This window comes from Rhipicephalus microplus, chromosome 8, assembly GCF_043290135.1.
Source record: "Rhipicephalus microplus isolate Deutch F79 chromosome 8, USDA_Rmic, whole genome shotgun sequence".
In the NCBI taxonomy this organism is placed as follows: domain Eukaryota; kingdom Metazoa; phylum Arthropoda; class Arachnida; order Ixodida; family Ixodidae; genus Rhipicephalus; species Rhipicephalus microplus.
Window position 1 is genome coordinate 27,814,632 of NC_134707.1, and position 22,469 is coordinate 27,837,100.

General features: G+C 44.7%; 2 protein-coding genes across 2 annotated transcripts; both read right to left on the bottom strand.

The window, feature by feature from the left end:
• Positions 1–2,387: 2,387 nt before the first annotated feature.
• Positions 2,388–3,890, bottom strand: LOC142768428 (uncharacterized). Its single transcript, XM_075870398.1, has 3 exons — positions 3,739–3,890; positions 3,459–3,623; positions 2,388–2,592 (listed from the first exon to the last, which is right to left on the bottom strand). The coding sequence occupies exons 1-3, from the start codon at positions 3,781–3,783 to the stop codon at positions 2,491–2,493; spliced, it is 312 nt and encodes a 103-aa protein (XP_075726513.1). The 5' UTR covers positions 3,784–3,890; the 3' UTR covers positions 2,388–2,490.
• Positions 3,891–7,873: 3,983 nt separating this feature from the next.
• On the bottom strand, positions 7,874–10,837 carry LOC119165276 (achaete-scute complex protein T3). The gene has a single exon (XM_075870399.1). It carries the CDS (start codon positions 9,966–9,968, stop codon positions 9,303–9,305), a length of 666 nt encoding a protein of 221 aa, XP_075726514.1. The 5' UTR covers positions 9,969–10,837; the 3' UTR covers positions 7,874–9,302.
• Between the last annotated feature and the right edge of the window lie 11,632 nt (positions 10,838–22,469).

A 22,469-nucleotide genomic window follows, 5' to 3' on the forward strand; every position in this document is an offset into this window, starting at 1 on the left:
GCAAAGCTACCATCGTATTTGATGGTTAGCTCAGGGCGTTCACTGTAGTCGGATGCCCATTGTGTTGTTTGGGCCACAGGACTGCTCGGGAAGGCTTTACGCTCTCCTATAGTAAAGTACCGAGTACTCTAAATCGTCAACCACTTTTTAGGGGCGAAGCTCCTTATGGCGTGGCTTGTGCGTCCCTCGTAGTACGTAACCACCAGTGGCACATACCCGAAATAGCGGTCCTTACGATTTTGACCTCCAAGGTGGTTCCGGTGAGAGATTTCTTCTGTGCGTTGTTGAACAATAAAAGATAGTGCTCAATGCACATGTTAATGGCTGCTGAGGGGGAATGAGAGACAGGAGCATTCAGCCTTTAGGTAACGCGCAGGCTGCGATCACCATTAGCAGCCATTGGCATGTACATTGAGCACTATCTGACAAGAAAGGGTTGCTACGTTATACTCGCTGGGTGTAACCTCCTTAGCTTTAGAAAGGTTTAGCGAGCGTTTAGCGGCAGTGCCATGAATACAATGAACTTGTATATAGCATGAATGAACTCGAGGTGGTTAAAAATGGGAAGTAGATACGAAGCGCAAGCCGTAAGAAAGTAAAAGCCGAATTCCCCGCCTCTCATTTCCCATTAGCAGCCATTGGCATGTACATTGAGCACTATCTGACTGAAAAAGTTTGCTACGTCATACTCGCTGGGCGTAACCTCCTTGGTTTTCGAAAGGTTTAGCGAGCGTTCGACCGCTGTGCCATGAATACAGTGAACTAGTATATACCATGAACTCGAGGTGGTTAAAGGTGGGAAGTGAACCCGAAGCGCAAGCCGTAAGAAAGTGTGCATGTGCCACCTCCCGTTTAGTCTTTGAAATGTTCGCTGGATGGCGGTGCTTCTATATGGAGAATATATGATGAAAAGATGCGAGATGGTGGTACTTGAAGTGCTGAATAGATGAACGAACGGACGGACGCATGGATGGACGCATGAACGGACGCAGGCGCGGATGCATGGACGAACGCAGGGATGGACGCACGAACAGACGCATGCACGGACGGGTGTATGGACGCATGGACGGTTACACAGACGTACGCAGGAACGGACGGAAGCAAGAACGAATGGACGGACGAATGCTTCGCCCCACTCCCCATCATTCCCTCCGTGGATAAGCTGCCATTTTTCTAAACACACAGACAGACAGACCAAAGCTTTTGCGTGGAAGGTCCCGAAGAAAGACTATCGTATTTAAAAGTAGGCACAAAGTAGCTAAAGTACACACTATGGGGAGAGGATATCGCTATCGCGTTCAGCTCTTAAAGGCGACGCATAAGCTTCCCCAAATTTTCGCATGTACAGTTTGTTAGCGATTCCAATCAAAGTGAAGTAGGAAGTAGGCCAGATCGAGGCACAGGTGGCACATCAGAAAGAGAACTATACTATTTTAAGACACTCAGGTAGCACGAAACACCAAGCAAGAGACACGCACAAACAGGACATCCACTTGTCCGGCCTGTCTGCGTCCCTCGTTGTATATTTAGTGCTGTCAAGATTCACGAGTGCTTAAATGATTATACAACCTTAATTTCTCGCTGTTTTCGCGTAGTACTATGTGAATTACGAATAAAAATTCCAAAAGCATATCAGCTTCGCTTTTCATCTAGTGAAAAACACTAATGATTCCACTAGCGAATTAAAGCCAGACAAACAAGCTCCCATTGTAAACGGCTGCCAAACCTACCTTTCTGTACAATGTTAACTCTGTTTGCGCTCTTTATTTGAAACATGAAGCCTGTCGCATTCACTCAGATGATACAAGCAACAGCTAGGTTAGCTTACACATGGCCACCGTTGGCTAACTACTTCCTAACGTTGGCTTGCTGTTGAGTAATCCTAGATACCCAGCTGGCTAATACTTGATGGTCATATGCTCTTAAATTAGCTATGAACTATGCGTTAATACGTTTGTACTCTCATATATTAGCCTGCCTCTCTTCCTTATTGTTCTGCTCCCTGCTCAAGATCCTCTTCCGGCAAAATTATTTGCAGTTCCTTGAAAGCGTCTCCGTCCTGAGTTTTTTGTTACGTGCCATAAACTTATCTGCAGATGAAGAATTTTCGCAATGTTGTGTATAATAAAATGTGCACCTCTTTTCAATCAGTCTGACCCTTATTCTTTATGGCTCCGAATAGAAATTGGTTTATTTGAGCGCGCTTACGCACGCCTTGTGTGAGAATGTTAATATATATGAATGACTGTATATCAAAGCATTTCTAATTTGCATATAATGTCAATCCTGCTGCCCCGTCCACATCGTGTAAAATCTTGTAACTACTGTAGTTATCGGGTTTGCTGCGTCACGTCCGGAGTTAAAGCAAGGACGACAGAGTCTTCAAATCAAAACAAACAACGTTAATTTATTGAACTAAACGCGGCATGCGGCAGCGTGGACCCAGGGACACGAGACAGTGTCGTGGCGACCATGACCTTCGGGCAGCAGCTATCCGTCAGCGCCGGGTGGCAGCATCCGTCCTTCCTGGCCGCCAAGACACCTCTCCCAAGGGCAGTGCGCAAGTGGCCCGGGCCACGCGCAGGGTGACCGCTGAGTAGATTTCAAAGAGCGAACACTGACGCTAAAATTAGCCAAAGCAACCGCGTCATATACCTTTATTGCCGAATTTGTAGCCAAGTAAAACAGAAGCCGTAGTTTGAACACAATTTTCGTTATTCTGCCATAAATGAAATGACAGCTATGCAATCTGTCAACAAATACCAATACCAAGCTAGGATTTCTGTTTTTGTGGCCATTTAGAATTCTTTTACGTAGCTGTTAGCTATATATCTTCATAAGATCGCATGCCTCAAAACAGCCACAAAGTATTCATTGTTGATGCGGGCGCATTTCATCAGTCGAAACGCGCTTCGTCTCATGAAATAGATATGACGAAAGCACCCTGAGGGAACGCGTATCTTCGGCTAAGCAAGCGCACCTGCCACCGTGATCACTTGTGCAGAGCATACCTGCATGAATGTAAGGCCGTACGTGATCCCGTGCACATGACGTCACAATCCGCGACGGCCACAAGATGTCACACCGCAGATCAAGGCCGGCCGCTCGCGCGCTATCGCAGACGTGGCCGCGGCTGTACTTGAGCAAACTTTCGTCCGGATGCTAGGTTCTAAGTTCAAGCTCACGCTGGACTCGCAGCTCATACCCAAGGGGCTCACATTTCTTTCGGAAACACTTTTCAATGTCTGTCCATAAGGTGAAAGGCGATTGTAGCCTCCGCCACAGTCCTGCGGCATCTCGTAAAGCCATGGCACGATAATTCCATTATGAGTGCTCCTGAGGCACCAATAGCTCTGTTGTCTACTTCGTCTAGGAAGTCAGCCGCTAATTTTTGGTCGTAGTAGCTCGCTTACGTGCGGGCGTAGCTCGACCTTCGGTCGGAACTGTGGCTCACTTACCCTTTGTGGCTGCATGGGCGGATGGCTCATGTGGTCATGAACATGTTGCACAGCTCCTGCGACACGATTAAATGTGTCCAGCAGCTGTTCCACTGTCTGGAAGGATGAATCCTCCATGCCACCGTTAAGCAAGATCGTCCCAGATCGGAGCTGCTTTCCGTCTGCCTGCGTCATTGCGACAGAAAAAAAAAATGCTGCGAAACGAAACACACCCACCAAAACAATTTCACCACTTGGCCCCCCGAGAACTCGGAAATCAAAACAAGAAGACCGGACCTACCCCCGTCCTGCTATTACAACGGGTGGGAGCAAAAACCACGTCCATTTTAGTTCCACTTCCGTTTCATATACAAACACGTAAGCCTAAAAGCACGAAGACTTGTTGAGGCCGCGCACACTCCCAAGCTGTCACACACATGAGTCATCCAGGCATCGGCGTCGCGCTGCATCATATGCAAATGCTGTATCTAGCTACAACATGAAGTATGTACCATAGGTGTGCCTTGGTTGTAGAACGAGAAAGGGTGGAAATATTTCTTTGCGCATGCCTGGGTGCTGTACGTATCAGAAGCGCACTGGATAATTCTGATTAAAAATCCTTGGTTGAAACTCGGTGATTTTTGTTGTTATTGCAAACTTGTTGAGTGAGTTGGTGATTAAATTACATGTTGATTTTAGCGCTACAAAAGACGTACACAGGTGAGAGACATAGGACTGACAGGCGCTACTAACACGTGATTTATTGCAAAGATTGCAATGTCATATTAGCACAATGGTGCGCGAGCGCAGCTAGGCCGTATCAGTGCTGCACCACTTATCAGGTTACGGGCGTGTGATATACAAAAAAAAACTTAATTTCGTTTTTGCACGTGTCACTAACGCAGTTGCTACCTTTTCTCTTTATATGGTACGCCTCCCACAGTTCACGAGCTGATTTGTTTGGGCTTCTACCTAAATTTTTTTTCTTCCTTTGTGTCCTTGTTTTTTGCCCTGTTTGCCACTGGTATCTAGCACATTAGGAGGCTCCGAAGGATTCCCCACGGAGGCAAATTTACCGATGCAGTAAAGCGCCCGATGATGTCACGTAAAGTTCGGGAACATTACGAAGGCAGTCATTCTCGACCGACAAAAGTCACAGTCTCTCTAGGCAGGCGCCGCATCTTTATCTTTTTTTCGCGATCCTTGTGTATTTATTTATCCATGTTGAGACTGAACCAGTGTTGTCTGAATGACAACGTATTCAAGAAGCTGCTGTTGCTTCAGCGCAGTTAACGCAACAATCATTTACGCAATAGAGATAATTGGTCTAGAATAAATACGTACTCTTTCTTGATAAACTGGTGTTCGTCGGCGACTACAGTGATACGCTTTTGCTACAGTGCTATACAGCATATTGCTACGTGCACTGGCACGTAGCAATATGCTACAGTCAAATGTTTTTGCAAGTTTCAATGCGCTGAAACAATCAATATTACCCTGCGCCTAAGGAAGGTCTCTTCAGAACATCAGTATTCCCGAAATGAATAAGATATTCAAGTATTTGTATTCTTGCTTCTGTATTCCTGCATCTGTATTCCACGTAGTTGTTACATCAAAAAACATTTTGGAAATATTCCAATACGTCAAAGACAAATCCATCTCACTATCTGTATTTTAGGCTCCCAGTATTTTGTATAGATACCTGTATCATAGAATATTTTTCTAAGTAAGTCTGCCTATCCCTCGTGTTCTAGCCACCACGGAGTGTTCAGCACAGAGCAAGTGTTTTACCACGAAGACATGCGCCAGTTCTGGAAACTACTTTGTAAAGGAACTGGTTATATGAATGTCCGCAGTTTCCTTAGCACATTCATCTAATAATGAGTGGCAGAATCGCATATATAGTATCGCAGCAGGCGTGGAACGAAACAACATGAGTTTAGTGACGAGAGGGTGGCTTCAAGCTACCCGCCCATGATAAGGTGTATAGCTGGGCGTGTGCTCGCCGCACCAGACGGACGCGTACTGGCCGGGTACCTTACCAATTTGCAAAAGGCAGAACTATGGCGCAGTGGGCACTTCGCAGCCGTACATCCGCAAGACATTGTGTGACTGTTTCAAAAGGCAAACGTTACGCAAGCAAAAGTTCCTTTTCTTGCGGCATTGTTGATCGCACTGATGATGATCCTCGTGGTTCATGAGGCTATGCTGAAGCGTCCTCCGAATTTCGGGAGCGAATTACCTTATAGACTGCGCTTGTACGACCATCTGCATCTGGCCTTCACAGAAAGTTTCATGAATGTGAGACTCACACAAAGAAATAAAGCTTAACAATAGACTAATATGAATCGTAATTGTGGCAGAACAATATTTAACACCTACAAGCACAAATCTTTTATAGTCGGTGACTTTAACGCACACGCGCTTCAAATATACCAATGTCTATCCTCGCCATTCTTGAATAGATATTAACTGTCTCTCACTCGTGGCACATACCTACCGATGTGAATTAAAAAAAGGTTTCAATAAACGAATAACAATCATAATTGTGACTCAGCAATATAAGACACCTATGACACAAATTTTTTATACCAGTCGGTGACTACAATGTAGACATTATAAGGACCTAGCTTTGTCACTGACATTTTCGGTCATTTTATGTCACTCGTATACATTATGTAGGGCAATACTCGGGCAATGTATGGATCTCACCGAGACGATAGCCAGAGCTTCGCCTACCTGTCATGATTCGCTTCCTGGAGATGCGTGGGTTTTTAAGGACGAAACCTCTTGGTCTAGGGCATTCTCGTGTCCCTCCGGCATAGTCAGCGCAGCATATCTGCAGGTAGACAGACAGATAGACAGAAAAACGGACACTTCACCCCACGCATCATCGTTCACTCCGTGGATATGCTGTGATTTTTTGTATTTGTGTGAGCCGTTGGATTCGAGTTGCGTTCTAATAGTGAAAAACGAATTTCGGGGGAGGGAGTACACGTAAAGAAATTCTATTTACGATAAATCGTGATTACTTTGCAAAGATATTCAATCGCATTTGTGAATAAAGCAGTCGTAACTACAGTTAACTGCTTCTTCTGTAACATGTACCATCGGCGCCAATTGTTTAAAGACTACTTGTCTGAGAAAACATTAATTTCCCAGCAATTTGGGACTGCGTTCAGTTGAAATTCATAGTACGTGCTTGCGCGTTTATGAAAATGCCTGAAGCCCTAATTCATGCTGTCTGCGGAAGCACCTGAAATATAAGGCTTTTTTGCATTTCATGGTCTGTAAGTGTTACAGAACTGTACAAATATTCTCGCTTCTGAAGGCAACGGCTTGTTTCTGAGCTCTAATTTCGCTTTCAATGAATGAATAGACTTTATTTAAAGTCCCGCAGTTTTTACCGGGCGAGGTGGGGGAAGAGGGCGTTAACCCCTGTTTCTCCCCACCCTTCGTTTATTGTGTTAATTCTTCTGCGTAAACACTAAAAGGAAACGGCAGATTAGAACGGACTGCAGAACATTCGACAGCCATTCACAAATCATGAACGGTGGTTTATCACTATACCTCGAGTGGAAGATATGCGTAACAGCTGCATATTACCGGTACTTACCTACGTTGCAGCAACCCGAAGGCAAACTAGGTTCAACTACAGCCAAGGATGACGCTAAGAAAAAATGATAGGTGCAACCTTAAGCGACAGGAAGAGAACAGAGTGCATCAGGTAACAAATGGGTGCCAAGGACATCTTTGTTGAAATCAAGATGAATAAATGGGCATGAGTATAGCATGTAGCCTGAAGGCAAGATAACCGTTGGTCATTAGGAGTCCCAGAATGGATTACAAGAAAGGCAAACGCATGATGGGGACACCAAAATTTAGGTGAGCAGACGGGATTAGATGTTTATGAATACAACGTGAAATCAGTTGATTGGTGGATTGTGGGTGAGGTCTTTTCACTGCAGTGGGCGTAGTAAGGCTGATAACGATCATAATTATTATTATGATTATTATATTTTGTGTTTAAGCAGACCTGGTTGTGTCACCTAGCGTTTGACCATCGTGGCACTGCATTAAGCTTCAAATTTCAGCTATTTAAGAATGAAAGCACTCACCTAATCTGGAACATTGCGACGATTCAGACCTTTGCGAAATGCTCGTGCAATTGCGCTAAATTTATATTTAGCTGCTACTAAATGGCTCTACTTGTGAAAAGCCTTCTGACTCAATGAAACGTAACAGACATTTGATGCGTGTTTAGACCGGGTTGATTGGCGGACCACGGGAGAGGCCTTTGCCCTGCAGTGGGCTTAATCAGGCTGATGATCATGATGATGTAGTGGGAAGATATTCTCTCCTGTTTTTCGAAAAATTAATGTAAGAATAAAATGATCCCCACACTGTAAACAATAAGAAAACACATAGTCGGGAAGTCACAAAAAAGATCAAGGTTTATTTCCTTCTTTAAAATGAGGCCGCTGTAATCGAGGAAAAGTGAAAAGCCGACTCGTGTAGCTAGAATAAACTATGAAAATTCAATTATTTATGAAATCTATCATTCATAACGTCGCACTTCAAACGTACAAGGAATAACTTCTCAGAAATACGTTCAGATGTACTGTGAAGTCTTATATCTTCACGACCAATATATCAGAAATATTGCTATCAAGACCCCACTTTGATAACAACAAGAACGCTTACTCTTGCTTCCCAAACAACTTTCTTGATAACGTCATTCATGCCGTCAGCCCAAACAGCACACAAGAACTTGGCCAGAGCTGCACTCCACGGCGTTGCTAATGTGTTCATGCTTACCACTACGCACACAACAGCTGAAAAGAGAGACAGACAAACTGTAACGCTAGAGGCAACCTGTAATGACACAGTGGACCCTTTGGATTTACATGAAGCAACGTGCCCTCTCATAAAAATAGGCTCTAGGAATAATCATATAGGCATTCTCCGAAAGCCACATTCATGACAATTTATGCTAATACCCGTATCCAAAAAGCCGGTCATTCTCTATATGGAGAGCAGCTTGCAATTGAACTTAATATTCTCGATGCATTTTTTAGTTAAACAATCAACTATTATGACAGAAAAAGTTGCTAAGAGCTCGTGTGACCAATGCCTTTGATTAGGTACACACAGCCACACAAAATAATTGACGCCCTTTCCAAGATGTTGAACGTTGAACGTTGACTTAGTTTATATTTGCGCTGCAGGCGTTAGAGTTCAAAATGCTTAGCGCTGGCCTCAACAAAAATGGTGGCACTTAGCTCAGGTATGCTGAGGGGCGGCCGTAGAATATGATCTCCAACAGAAACTAATTAAGAATGGAAACCCGCGCACTGTCACAGAATGGACTTACTTGAATGAAGACGACGTTTACATTCCCTGCCAATTTTATTTGTACGCAAGTGGGTTTTCTGAATTTGCGGATATGTTTTGCAGATGCACTGTTACATTCTGTCGAATTCACTGTAAGAAAAGGACGCCATCCCACAGGGTGTGATACCCTTGGGTTACGTCAAGTTTGTAATTGCCACGCTTTTCGACATTCATCCAGACGACAAACTTAACGCACCTTGCGTACACAGCGAGTTGAACGTACATGTTTTGGCTACTTCGCTGTCTTAAATTTTAAAACACCGACACATTCTTACACTTCAACGTACGCAGTTGGCTGTACCGTATGGATCAGCAACATGGGTCACATAAAATAGTTTCTTCTATATGTCACACAACAGTGACCGATCTTCTTATACCATGTCATGTTTCTGTCATGAAGGGGTCTCTTGAGTTCTTTACAGCCGGCCGTGTCCTACAAAACCTTAACTTGGCACCACACAGTCTCAGTTCTCACACAAGCCACGGCTGGCAGAAGTCCATCAGTTCCGCATCATCCGTACCGTAGCAGTCCAAGGCGCTTGCCGACGACTCGGACATCTCTGAAGTTTGCAGCCCAGTAGGTGACGACGGAGCATTGTCCTCGCCGATGCGTGAGAAGTCGTAGAAGCCCTCGGCGTCTTCGAAGGACGTGATCCCGTGCCGCCGCTCCTGGTCAGCCTTGTACGAAGTGTCGTCATCGTCATCTTCGACGTCCCTCTCGGAGCCGCCATGCCTCTGTTGACCGGCGCCTCGGTCCAGCAGCTCCTGGAGGGCCTTGATGTAGTCCACCGCCGATCGTAGCGTGTCAACTTTGCTCATCTTCTTGTTCTGCGTGAAGTTGGGAACGTGTTGCCTCAGAGCAGCAAAGCCCATATTGACGAGACGTACGCGGTTGCGTTCCCGCTCATTTCTTCTAGCGACGGCCTGGGAGTAGCCGGAAGACACGACTGGTTGGTGGTGGTACGGAGTCCTTCTCGCGAATCGCAGCACCTCACTCGCCTTGTAATGTTGAGGGTGACCGCTGTGGTGGGTAGGTGACGACGCACTTCGTATCGTCCTGTACGAACTCATGACCACCCGTGTCTCGCACGTCTTGTCGCGGGAGCCAGCTGGTGATGAGAAACTCACTAGTGTCATGAAACGCTTATATCGACATATTTTCCATGCACCACAGGTTTCGATCAGTGGGGGATAGCTTCGGGTTAATCTTGCTCGTTCAAGTCGCCGTTTCTTTACTCACAAGTTACAGTAGTTTTTTTCTTTTTCTCTTTGTCCTTTAAGATCTTCTTAAGCAAATGCGTTCCAGAAAGCTAATCATCAGTAGTGACAATTTGTCAGTAGTTCAAAACCATAAAAAATAGGGCGTTCGAGAGAAATCAAGCCAACCTGCGCTAAGCAATCGGAAGCACCAATCATGTGATCACACCAGGTATTTCTGGTGAACGGTGAACAGCAGCAGCAGCAGTTTTCTTGAATACCAATTTACTTGACAAGTCCCGCGGTCACCCCCGTTCAACTGGCCGAAAGCATAGCTACCAGAAGCGAGCACTTTCTTTAGCGATCGACAAACAGTTCCTTACTTTCGGTGCTTTTGGAGTAGTCTGTATCGAGCGAATGTCACGTACCAACAAGGTTTGTCAGTTCCGCCGTGAAAACTGTCGATGGCGAATGTACTTGAAGGAAGGGTAGAACCACGTGCAATGCGGACGTAAACACGAGCACACCTACACACCCCTGTTGAGCGACGTCAGTACACGTGACGAGACGCACCGCGCCAGTCTCACCACACTCGTCCTGTTCCGGGAGGCAGGCCGGAGCATACACACTGACCAAGTGAGGTGCGGGGTGCGAGACGGGTCGGCGGCTTCCGTGCTGCCTGTCTCTTCGAGGTCTACCGTTCCAGAGGCAAATGCTGCTGCGCTTCGTGCACTCCCTTTCCGATGCAGCCGTGGTCCGCCGGGTGACGGCGACCAGACTCTGTGCTTCAAGAAGCACGCTGCCGATCTGAGCACGCACACGCACACACCGAAGGCAACCTGCGTAGTTATTGTGCACGCGCTTACTACTACTGAACGTGCTTTTCTTTTCTTTGCTTCATTCACTCCGCATGTTTCTTCCCTCCCAGTTCCCAATGGGTGGCCAATGGAAGTCGATCACGGAGACGAGCGTGCAAGAGGAGGGGTCTGCCAAAAAACATGCCCCCCCCCCCTACCACCCGCACCTCTGGCTAACTCCATCCCTCCTCGTCCCGCCCCCCTAGTTGCGTGTTCAGCCCCCCCTTCCTTACTTTCTTACCCCTCGACCCCCCCCCCCCCTTCTTGCCATGTAACTGCCTTGCAGCCACGTTTTCACTGAAGCGATCGCGTGCCTCGTCCTTTTGTTTTAGCTGCCAGGCCACCATGGGGATCTCTGCGTGCGCGTTTTCTCTCGTGACTTTTGCCGCGCACCCGCCGCTAAAGCACGCCCCCCCCCCCCACCCCCCCAACTCCGTCACCCCCGCCTCCCCCTCCTCCTGCATCTGTGAAACCATGCTGCTTCCCCACTCCTTGCAAGCGGTACCTATGCTTGCCATCCAAGTCGTGAGGGAAAGATACGCCTGCAATGTCAGAAGGGGGGTAGTGTTTACAAGCGAGGTTGCGGGGAGGGTCATACGTGGCTTCAAATGGGCTGCTGCATCGCCGATATCATCCTGTTCGATGCGGACTGGAACGAAACAAACATGCAGCTCCGTTGATTGGGTCACGCCGACTTGTTGGGCTCTGCTCCGTGGAACGCGGATGGTACGGTCGCATAAAGGGTGCCGTGAAATTCGTCTTGAAATAATTATTTTTGTAAACATATCTACTTGCTTCGTTGCCCATTCTTCTGAACCACAACGTAAATACAATATTTATTTCTGTTCTCAATGGGGCCACACCTTTTTTTTTTTCATTCGCGTACTGATTTTATGCTTTCATTTACAGCCTAATAATTGTCTGAAGATGGTTTTAGATTGATATGCTTGTGCAATCATGGTCTTTCATTATTACACAGAAGGCAATATGGGGCTGAAACAGGGAGTTGTTCATGTACGAGAACATTATATGTCGCTGAGCGTGTCGCAGCAAATTTAATACTGAGATGAAATATTATTACGTTTACAGCTGCCTTATGTCTGCGAGTGTACTGCGGCGGCTTATGCGGTCGCAACGGTGCATGACCATATTGTGATCTCTCAGACGAGTTTAACTTGCCGAGTCAAATGTAATGTGAATCGCGTCGCATTTGATGTTTTCTTTTCACATAACTGCTAAAAGCAATCTGAAGAATTTCCTCCACCGATCGACTACGACCGCTCCGCGTCACCACTTTAATTGGGCGCAGAGAACACTTAGCTCTGAAACTGGTCAACAAATAATTAGCTTGCAGAGTGCTGCCACCTGTCAACGAACGTAAAAACAAGCAGCGCAGCGCTGGAAGGCGAATAGCGGGTCTGTGCGGCTTCTCGTGCACAATGTTATGGAATTCATGCACTACAAAAGCATAGATTAAGGCTATATAACAAGTAAAACAAGTTGATTTTCAACTGAAAAGGTGGGACGATAACATTCAACAATCGTATATACGCGTCTACAGAAAACCTCGCGAGAGCTTAAGGGTGTACGCTGTGGGCTATCATTGAAAGCGCTAGTTGCCACTTATTGTCACGAAAGCTTTGCGTCTCGCAAAAACGAATCAAATTCATCGTGTCACAGATGACCCAATTTGTTCACTGATGCAGGAAACACGAATAGTCATAGTGTTTGTTTCTTGCTAACGCCTCGTTAACATTGAGGCTACTAGCACAGCCAAACAAGTGAGCGACTGTGCAGTGCCACAGAACACCTACCAGGTAGTGCTGTCGTTGCGTCGTCTACTGACCCTCCTCGAGAGGCCGCTCATGAAGTCCGCTTGGTGGCGCGGCAGTCTATGACAGTCATGAATAGCATTGGTTGATTGATTGATTTGTGGGGTTTAACGTCCCAAAACCACCATATGATTATGAGAGACGCCGTAATGGAGGGCTCCGGAAATTTCGACCACCTGGGGTTCTTTAACGTGCGCCCAAATCTGAGCACACGGGCCTACAACATTTCCGCCTCCATCGGAAATGCAGCCGCCGCAGCCGGGAATCGAACCCGCGACCTGCGGGTCAGCAGCCGAGTACCTTAGCCACTAGACCACCGCGGCGGGGCGAATAGCATTGGTGGCACCGCCTTTAGTCCCATATGCTACGATGAGACACTGATCTATTAACAGGACGTAACGTAAAACAAATGCCGGTGAACATTGTCAGCAATGACTATGTGGATAACGTACTATACTTCACTTCTCTTCAGAAAAACAACCCAAGCAACGCAGGAACGCGTATGCCAGCACAATACGTTCATAAAACAAAAACGCCAGGCCTGCGCGGTAGGCACAGTACAGTCACAGCAAAAGCTAGAAGAGTGGCATTTCAGAGCCTTTTCAGAACACTCATTGGGTAACTACTGCAAGCACACTTGCATGGTACCCGTTAGGACATTAATAATAAGCTTTTGTGTAGTAGGCCGGCATTCAGTAGGCTGCTTTTCATCATTCTTCCCAGAAGCGTGGTATCCGCTAAACACTTGTAAGGAATTTTGTGCCAATCGTCTGTGCAGTGGCTGACGACGATGCGGAATTGAGGCTGAAGTGGATATGCGGCACAGTTAATAGGGGAAAAAGAACAAGATTTTGTAATGGGTTGGAGCATTGGACAGCCCAATCGTTACGATATTCACATTGTGTGACGACTGGTTGTTCTTTCGCTGTTGTAAAACACTTTATAAGTCGTATTAATGCAATTGCTTTGCCGACATCAAGCCTGTCTAAGGCAAGTTTGCCAACACCTCACAAGCACCGGTGTAGCTCCGTGGTAGAATACTGGGCTGGCACACAGCGGACCCAGGATCGAGCCACACAGTGCCATTGGTGCTAGGTCATGCCTACCTAAGGCAAGTTTGACAAGTTACAGGCACCGGCGTAACTCAGTGGTAGAGTATTGGGCTGGTACCCAGCGGACCCGGGTTCAAGCCCTACTATGTGATTGATGCAAGGCTTTTTTTTTTCTAAATCCATGCGATGTGGTTACGGACACCGGTGGCGGCGGCGGCGGCGGACAACATGCAACTGCGCGTGACCCGAAAAGTGATCTCATAACAGCTTTCACTGTAAAAGTGTGGTTGTGCTACGTGCCACAAAATGTCACTGAAATGTTGGTATAATATCGCCCAGCGTGAAAACATTCGAATACATTCAGTGACTCGAGAGCATTATGTATCACGCTAGCACAACGCAACACGTTCAATATTATCTCTTCACATGCGCAGCCGGTCGCTGATTAAGAGACCACACGGGTTCCGCACGCGTGCTGCGTGGCTGCGAAGCTTGAGCACAAAAGGGGACCTCCCAGATCAACGCGCCTCCTTGCGTGTGGCCGTGGCTCGATGAATAGGTACACGTCTACCTAAAGACAAAGAACAAACAGTAGTTGTTCAGAAACTTGTTGGAACCCCTCGAAGCCTACGGTAGCAATGGTGGTGCTGGGTTAGAAGGTGGGCTGTCGCTGTTGTTGCAAGTGCATGACCAGGAAGTGATCGACGTGTTCTGTTACACTCGCGCATGTAGCCTTCCGACAAAGGAATGCAAATCAATGCCTGTTTTTCATGCCCTATTCAGTTCAGGCGGTAGACCACCCAATCAAACATCGTGCGCACTGGTGCTCGAAGTTGCATCAAAGTAGGGCATCTTTTTTTACTGCATTGAACATCAATAATTTCAGTAAATACACATCCTATACTCTGTTTCATATGTCCGATGTAACGCTATACTTCTTGCAGTGGTACTTCTTGCAGCAAATGCGTTAGCATAAAAAATAGCTACATAATTTTACAACCCCTGATGTCATTTATAGATAGATAGATAGATAGATAGATAGATAGATAGATAGATAGATAGATAGATAGATAGATAGATAGATAGATAGATAGATAGATAGATAGATAGATAGATAGATAGATAGATAGATAGATAGATAGATAGATAGATAGATAGATAGATAGATAGATAGATAGATAGATAGATAGATAGATAGATAGATAGATAGATAGATAGATAGATAGATAGATAGATAGATAGATAGATAGATAGATAGATAGATAGATAGATAGATAGATAGATAGATAGATAGACAGACAGACAGACAGACAGACAGACAGACAGACAGACAGACAGACAGACAGACAGACAGACAGACAGACAGACAGACAGACAGACAGACAGACAGATAGATAGATAGATAGATAGATAGATAGATAGATAGATAGATAGATAGATAGATAGATAGATAGATAGATAGATAGATAGATAGATAGATAGATAGATAGATAGATAGATAGATAGATAGATAGATAGATAGATAGATAGATAGATAGATAGATAGATAGATAGATAGATAGATAGATAGATAGATAGATAGATAGATACCAATGGATTGACTGCTCAGAAAAAATTCTCTCGATGGCTGTTCTTGCTGACTTCGCAATCAGCCTCGTCGGCCGCTTGTATCAACTAGTACAAGGTGCGACAAAAAAAAAAAAAAACTTTGTACGCATTTAGAGCGCGAAGCAAGACTCTCGTGGGTATACACCTGATCAAAGTAAGTTCCCGAGCATTCTGTGTACGCCCCGTGCATCTCTTGATGGAAATACTTCGTATGGTGAAGGAATAGACGAGAGAGAAAGAGCGAATGAAACATGAGGCAAACAAGCCGACACGAGACGTGGCCTACTTCCCTGTCTTTTTTTTTTTCTCTCCTGCCTTCAGCACCTCGTCATCTGTAAGCTCACCGGTGGCACTGTAGGGCCGCAAGCAGAGAAAACTGCTTTGCCTAACGAGTTTGCTGACGCTGTCTTCCCAAGGGACGCGCGGAGAAGCAAACATACAAGACATGGATTCGGAGAGATTGAGATGGGTCTCGCGAAGGGGTCCCAGAGCGGGGACCCGGTGAGAACATGCACCACATCAACGCGTATTTAGGACATGGTATGTCTTTACTATTTATTCTAACGAGGCAGAAGTATACAAGAATGAGGGAGACTTGAAAAGACGAAAAATGCTTAAGCAGAGGGTATGGCTGGCGCCAAACGCCTGGTCAAGTGGACTTGCCTTCCTTAGAAAAAAAGCAAGAGGTCGTGTCTTCTTTAAAGCAGGCATCGTCGGAGTCAACCCGCTTGTCTTCTTGAAGGCAGTTGTGTGTGTGTTTAGAAAAAAGTGGTTAACGATTTAGAGTACTAGGTACTGAACTATGGGAGAGCATAAAGCCGTCCCACGCAACCTCGAAGAAGAAAAGATCGCTTGTCCAAACTTTGGCTGCAGCAATATATGTCTTTAAGCTATTGCTTCGAGGCAGGCGCCTTGAAGATACCTACTTTGTCAAGGCAGAGGACTTGAAAATGCAGGTGCTTTCAGTAGTTAGTTGAAGCGATACTTCAGGGCATGTGTCATGAAGCTTCAGATACATCTGCCTTCTAGCTATAGCTTCATGGCGGGGGTCGCTGGAGCCAATGTTTGGACAAGTTATCTTTTTTTTTTCTTCTTGGAGGCTGCAACTGCTTTGAACAAGACAAGCGGGTTAGCTCCAGGGACCCCTCCTGTCCAAGGATCTTTCATCTCTTTAGCATCTATATCAGACTTACGCCATAAAAATTACCGTGCAACAAAACACGCACCAGGACGGGCCCATGCATGTGTCCCTGCGTAGCCATGTGCGTCAACCAGTGCTACAGTGATTGCTAATGTGTTATCTTCATCGACCCTTTTTATTTGTATAGAAACCGTGAACTACAACGTGTACATGCGTAGTATTATAAGGACTGCATGCATACCTCAAAAAGACTTTGTTCGTCGTCATCAATATCATTATACTTTATAATATCTGCGAATAGAACGGCTCTACGACCGAAGATGCCTCTTGAACCAAGTTACAACGTCTTATGACTGCAATGTTCTTAATATCATTATTATACCTGCTTTTTGGGTTATTACACACGCTCCGCTATATCAGGGCCTATTTATTCATCTATCTAGCAACATAACCATCTCCCCAAGTCCCTCCGTGGTGGTCTAGTGGCTAAGGTGCTCGGCTACTGGCTCGCAGGTCGCGGGATCGAATCCCGGCTGCGGTGGCTGCATTTTCGATGGAGGCGAAAATGCTGTAGGCCCGTGTGCTCTGATTTGGGTGCATGTTGAAGAACCCCAGGTGGTCGAAATTTCCGGAACCCTCTACTACGGCGGCTTTCATAATTAGTATGCTTGTTTTGTGACGTTAACCCCCAGATATCAATCAATCGTATCGGAATGCTAATACCAAACTCAAAGTATCGCTAAGTATGTTGATAATTACATGCATATGAAAAGCGGCCGCCACTTGAGAAATTAAATCGACCTATCAAAGGTATACATAACAAACTTGCGGACGAGGGCGCAGCTCTCGCAGTTCGAAGCACATGCCACAGGAGTTGCTTCAAATTAATCATTCCACGCAATTAATCTGTGTGTTCATGCCTCCGGTTAATATAAAAATATACATATTAAATATAGACTTGTATATTTAGTGGCCGCTGCTTTTGGTAAATAATTACCGATTCCCAAATTACCAAATTACCAATTCAACCTCATATTATCTATCTATCTATCTATCTATCTATCTATCTATATATATATATATATATATATATATATATATATATATATATATATATATATATATATATATATATATATATATATATCCATCTATCTATTTATCTATCTATCTATCTATCTATCTATCTATCCATCTGTAGGTCTCTATAACTGTTCCCTCGTCATCTTAAAGCACAGAGTATATACATGGGCCAGTGGGTGTGAAAAATCAGAGTAATGAGATACCGACCAGAAACCGAAGGTAAGACAAAGGCAAAGTGCGAATGTGGTGGAGGAAGCGCAAGTGTTTTTTGCAGACGCTTCCTAAGTTCGACCGAATGCGTTAACCTAATTTCTGTGCGCGGCTCGCGCTGTGATGTAAAAGAAAAGCAGAGAGAAAAACGCTGCGTTAAAGCTAATCCCAAATCTGGGCAGATATACTATCACTTAAGATATAAGCGAAAAAAAAACATTAAAAGAATGCCCCGAAGGATTGCCGATTAACTGTATACGCGCATTGTTAGACTCATTCGTTCTGTACTGACGGGAGTGCGCAATATTGCTCCATCTGTTTTCGTCCCCGAATGCGGTATACATCATTACTACGGGCATTGTCGTCCAATTTAAAAGGGCCCACATGTGTGAGTTCCTTTAAAGTCGCTGGTTTCCAAGCTACCGATGAGCACACCAACTCATATTTGTACGCCACTGGTATAGTCTTATACAAATCTACGCCACTGTTACTTGGCAAGGGGGTGAAATCCGCACACGTCCCGGACGCTATTGTTCCCTCTAACAGTGAACCAGTCTGTACAATGACTGCAGACCTCGCATCTCCACAGGTAGGAAGAGTGTCTCCCAATTAAGCTACGATACTTTCGTGACCAGAAAATTAAGTCATGCAGAACATCGCCTATTGTAAATACGGGTGGTTTTAACACTAATATCTGAGGTTTTGGAGCTAGAACCACCATATTTATTTATTTATTTATTTACAGTACCTTACAGAGCCCTCGAGGAGCATTGTGTAAGTAAGGGGGGCGGTACAGATATGTTATAAATATATATATATATATATATATATATATATATATATATATATATATATATATATATATATATACATAGGCAAATATTCAATATAATAGGAAATGCAGTTCAACTTATGAACATGTAAGCAAAAATACATACTAGAAAAGTGAGTTACAGTATGTGAAGATGAAGTACAAAAAAATTTATGACAGTAACTATACAACCTAGCAATAGTGCAAAAACATCTGCAACAGTCCTATAAGCACGGATGATTACGAAGATGCGATAAAGCAGTTTTTGGTGCATATGTATTTTTAAGGGTCTGATAGAACTTTGTGTGGTCTTGTTCTGACGCAAGATCATCTGGCAAATCATTCCACAAACGAATAGCTCGTGGAAGAGCCGACTGGTTGAAAGCGTTAATATTGCCGTACATGCGTGATAAGTTAAAGGTGTTATCTAGTCTGCTCGGAGTTCGATGTGCTAGATTAAGGTGAACAGATGTCATCATGCTGGTGTGGTTGAGTTTGTGAAATGTTCATAAATGATCATAAGGCTGGCCATATAGCGGAGGGCTGTGGAAATGTTGTATCAGTTACTGTTCTTTGACATGCAGTGATATACATCACACGGGCCTCTAGCATTTCAGCTCCATCGATATGCGACCACCACGGCTGTAGTCGCACCTGCGACCTGTGGGTCCGCAGCCGAGTGCCTTAGCTATTATAGACCACTGTATGAGATGACTCCCTTTTTATACATGTCACGCATGTGCAGCACTCCCTTTTTAAAGACGCGCATACTCTCTTTAGGAGACTCGAGGGACACACAACTTTCAAAAAAAAAAAAAGAGTCGCTACGTGCCTCTCTTTATACTGACCCAAAAATTTACGTTTCTCGCTTTCTTGGATCAAATGAAAGGCAAAACCCTCAAGAGCCTTGAAAATGTAGTGCTAAGCGCTAGTGCACCCTGAAAAAGTCATTACAGTGTGTTTTCAAAAAATCTACTTACGGTTACCCCTGACGTTACAACACGGCATGGACTTCCCGCCACGTAGGTGGTCTAAATTTCCGGAGCCCTCCACTAGGGCGTCTCTGATAATCATATAGTGGTTTTGAGACGTTAAACCCCACATATCAATCAATCAATCAACTTCTCGCCACGTGCTCGCGCAAGATAAAGTGACGTTTCCACGACCGCATCGCTCCGTGAGCCGTGGCTGCATTTGTGACGCACAGGCAGCCATTCAGATTTTGTTGTTGACGCACAAGCGGCCATTTCGGAAGTTTCGGTACCTTACGTCACCGCAACTGGCCAGACTGCATCGTGAAGTCATTAGAATTAGCACTGTAGCCTGACGTCAAGCTAGCGTCGACATCAGTGTGCGCCATCAGAAATGTGACTTCATTATTGGAATAAAACATGTTATCACTATTTGCCAAGCATCACACTTGCTCGGAGTAATGTCTGTATACAGAAGGTTTGTGTGCCAGAGTAAATTTGCCTTCAAAAAAAAGGTGTCAGTACCCCTTTGTGAGTGTCAGCGTGCCTTTTTAAACCGAATGCTACACATTCCCTCTCTCTTGTATAAAAGTACAGTCAAATGAGACCTTTTTTTTTTTTTACAGTGTACGTCCCTGAACACGATACGTGCGTTATATGGACACAAAAAAACAGCAACCGAGTATACGACAGCAACAACATTTATTTGGGAATACTGACCTACTTTGTTTATCAAACGCACGACACGGATAAGGAAAATTCGGTGTAAGAATAAGGTTGGTGTGTTAATACGAATCTTAGTGCATGTGTTGCACATCTATGGTGAGTTTTTTTGTGCCGCTAGCCCCTAGCCAAATGACGTGTTTCAAGCAGCACACCAGAATTTGATCCTCAGCGAACCGCGATTTGAGCACTAGAACTATTATTATGAAAACACACTAAAAGATATTAAAAATGTATGAAATAAATTAATGGTATAAGTGAAGAGTTGTATAAGGTACAACAAAGCCGAGAACAACCAGGAACGTAGGCGTTCATTTTAAAAAACGCTTGTTCATGTTATCCCCGCCATTTGTGTAAGACAGGTCGAGCGTCTCAGACCTGCACGATCTTCAGAAAATGCCATTAGGATGAATGTGCAGCAGCTCATTAAACGTATGAAGATAACAACACGCGCCATAGAGAGTGATTAGGAGTCTGCGGATAAAAGTAAAATTGTCGTCATACCCTCTGCACATAAACTGTCACATGAGTTCAAAACGGTAGCAAGAATATTCAACGTTTAAGTTCTTTTGTCAGCCCCAAATAAACTGAAAGGCATTTGCGATAACATACTTGATAGGAAGTTACATGTAAAAACAACAGGTGTTAATAAAAAAGCTTGCACTGCAAAACTTATGTTCTCGATTGTTCCATGCATAAAGGTCGTTATTTGCGAGGCGCTTTTTTCGTGTGAACATGTTTTCATAGGCCAAACAGACCACTGTTTACATAACAAGAACACATAGGCTAATTAGTAGACAATCCTTATTCGCACCTAGCTATACAATGTACTGAATATGGGTGCGCAACAAAATTTTCAGACACTGCGCGTATTGTTGCGCATGCGGATCGCATCATCATCATCATCAACATCATCATCATCATCATCATCATCATCATCATCAGCCTGACTACGTCCACTGCAGGACAAAAGCCTCTCCCATGTTCCGCCAGTTAACTCGGTCCTGTGCTTGCTGCTGCCCATTTATACCCGCAAACTTCTTAATCTCATCTGCCCACCTAACCTTCTGTCTCCCCCTAACCCTCTTGCCTTCTCTGGGAATCCAGTTAGTTACCCTTAATGACCAGCGATTGTCCTGCCTACGCGCTACATGCCCGACCCATGTCCATTTCCTCTTCTTGATTTCAACTATGATATCTTTAACCCCCATTTGTTCCCTGATCCACTCTGCTCTCTTCTTGTCTCTTGAGATTACACCTACCATTTTTCTCTCCATTGCTCGCTGCGTCGTCCTCAATTTAAGCTGAACCCTCTTTGTAAGTCTCCATGTGTCTGCTCCGTAGCTAAGTACCGGCAGGATTCAGCTGCTATATACCTTCCTCTTGAGAGATAGTGGCAATCGACCTCTCATAATTTGAGAGTGCTTGCGAAATGTGCTCCACCTCATTCTTATTCCTCTAGTTACTTCAATCTCGTGGTTCGGCTCCGCGGTTACTACCTGCCCTAAGTAGACATAGTTTTTTACAACTTCAAGTGGACTATTACCTATCTCAAAGCGCTGCTCTCTTCCGAGGTTGTTGTTCATTACTTTCATTTTTTGCAGATTAATTTTAAGACCCACTTTTCTGCTCTCTTTGTCTAACTCCGTAATCATGAGTTGCAATTCGTCCCCTGAGTTACTCAGCAATGCAATGTCATCGGCGAAGCACAGGTTACTAAGGTACTCTCCATTAACTCTTATCCCTAAGTGTTCCCATTCTAGGCCTCTGAAAACCTCCTGTAAGCACGCGGTAAATAGCATTGGGGAGATTGTATCCCCCTGACTTACACCCTTCTTTATCGGTATTCTGTTGCTTTTTTTATGAAGCGCTATGGTAGCAGTTGATTCCCTGTAAATTTCTTCCAAGGTGTTTATATATGCTTCATCGACGCCCTGATTCCGCAGTGTCTGTATGACTGCTGATATTTCTACTGAATCAAACGCCTTCTCGTAACATATGAAGGCTATGTCTAGTGGATGGTTATATTCTGAGCATTTCTCTATTACCTGATTGATAGTATCAATGTGGTCGATTGTTGAGTAGCCTGTTCGAAATCCTGCTTGTTCCTTTTGTTGATTTAATTCGAATGTTTTCTTAACTCTGTTAGCAAT

Bases quoted from the DNA above. Each gene is read 5' to 3' on its own strand.
- LOC142768428 (XM_075870398.1), bottom strand. From the start codon at position 3,783: ATGGACGTGGTTTTTGCTCCCACCCGTTGTAATAGCAGGACGGGG. The intron at 3,624-3,738 runs GTAGGTCCGGTC...GCAATGACGCAG, and splicing joins GTTGTAATAGCAGGACGGGG to GCAGACGGAAAGCAGCTCCG. The intron at 2,593-3,458 runs GTAAGTGAGCCA...AAATCTACTCAG, and splicing joins CGCCCATGCAGCCACAAAGG to CGGTCACCCTGCGCGTGGCC.
- LOC119165276 (XM_075870399.1), bottom strand. From the start codon at position 9,968: ATGACACTAGTGAGTTTCTCATCACCAGCTGGCTCCCGCGACAAGACG.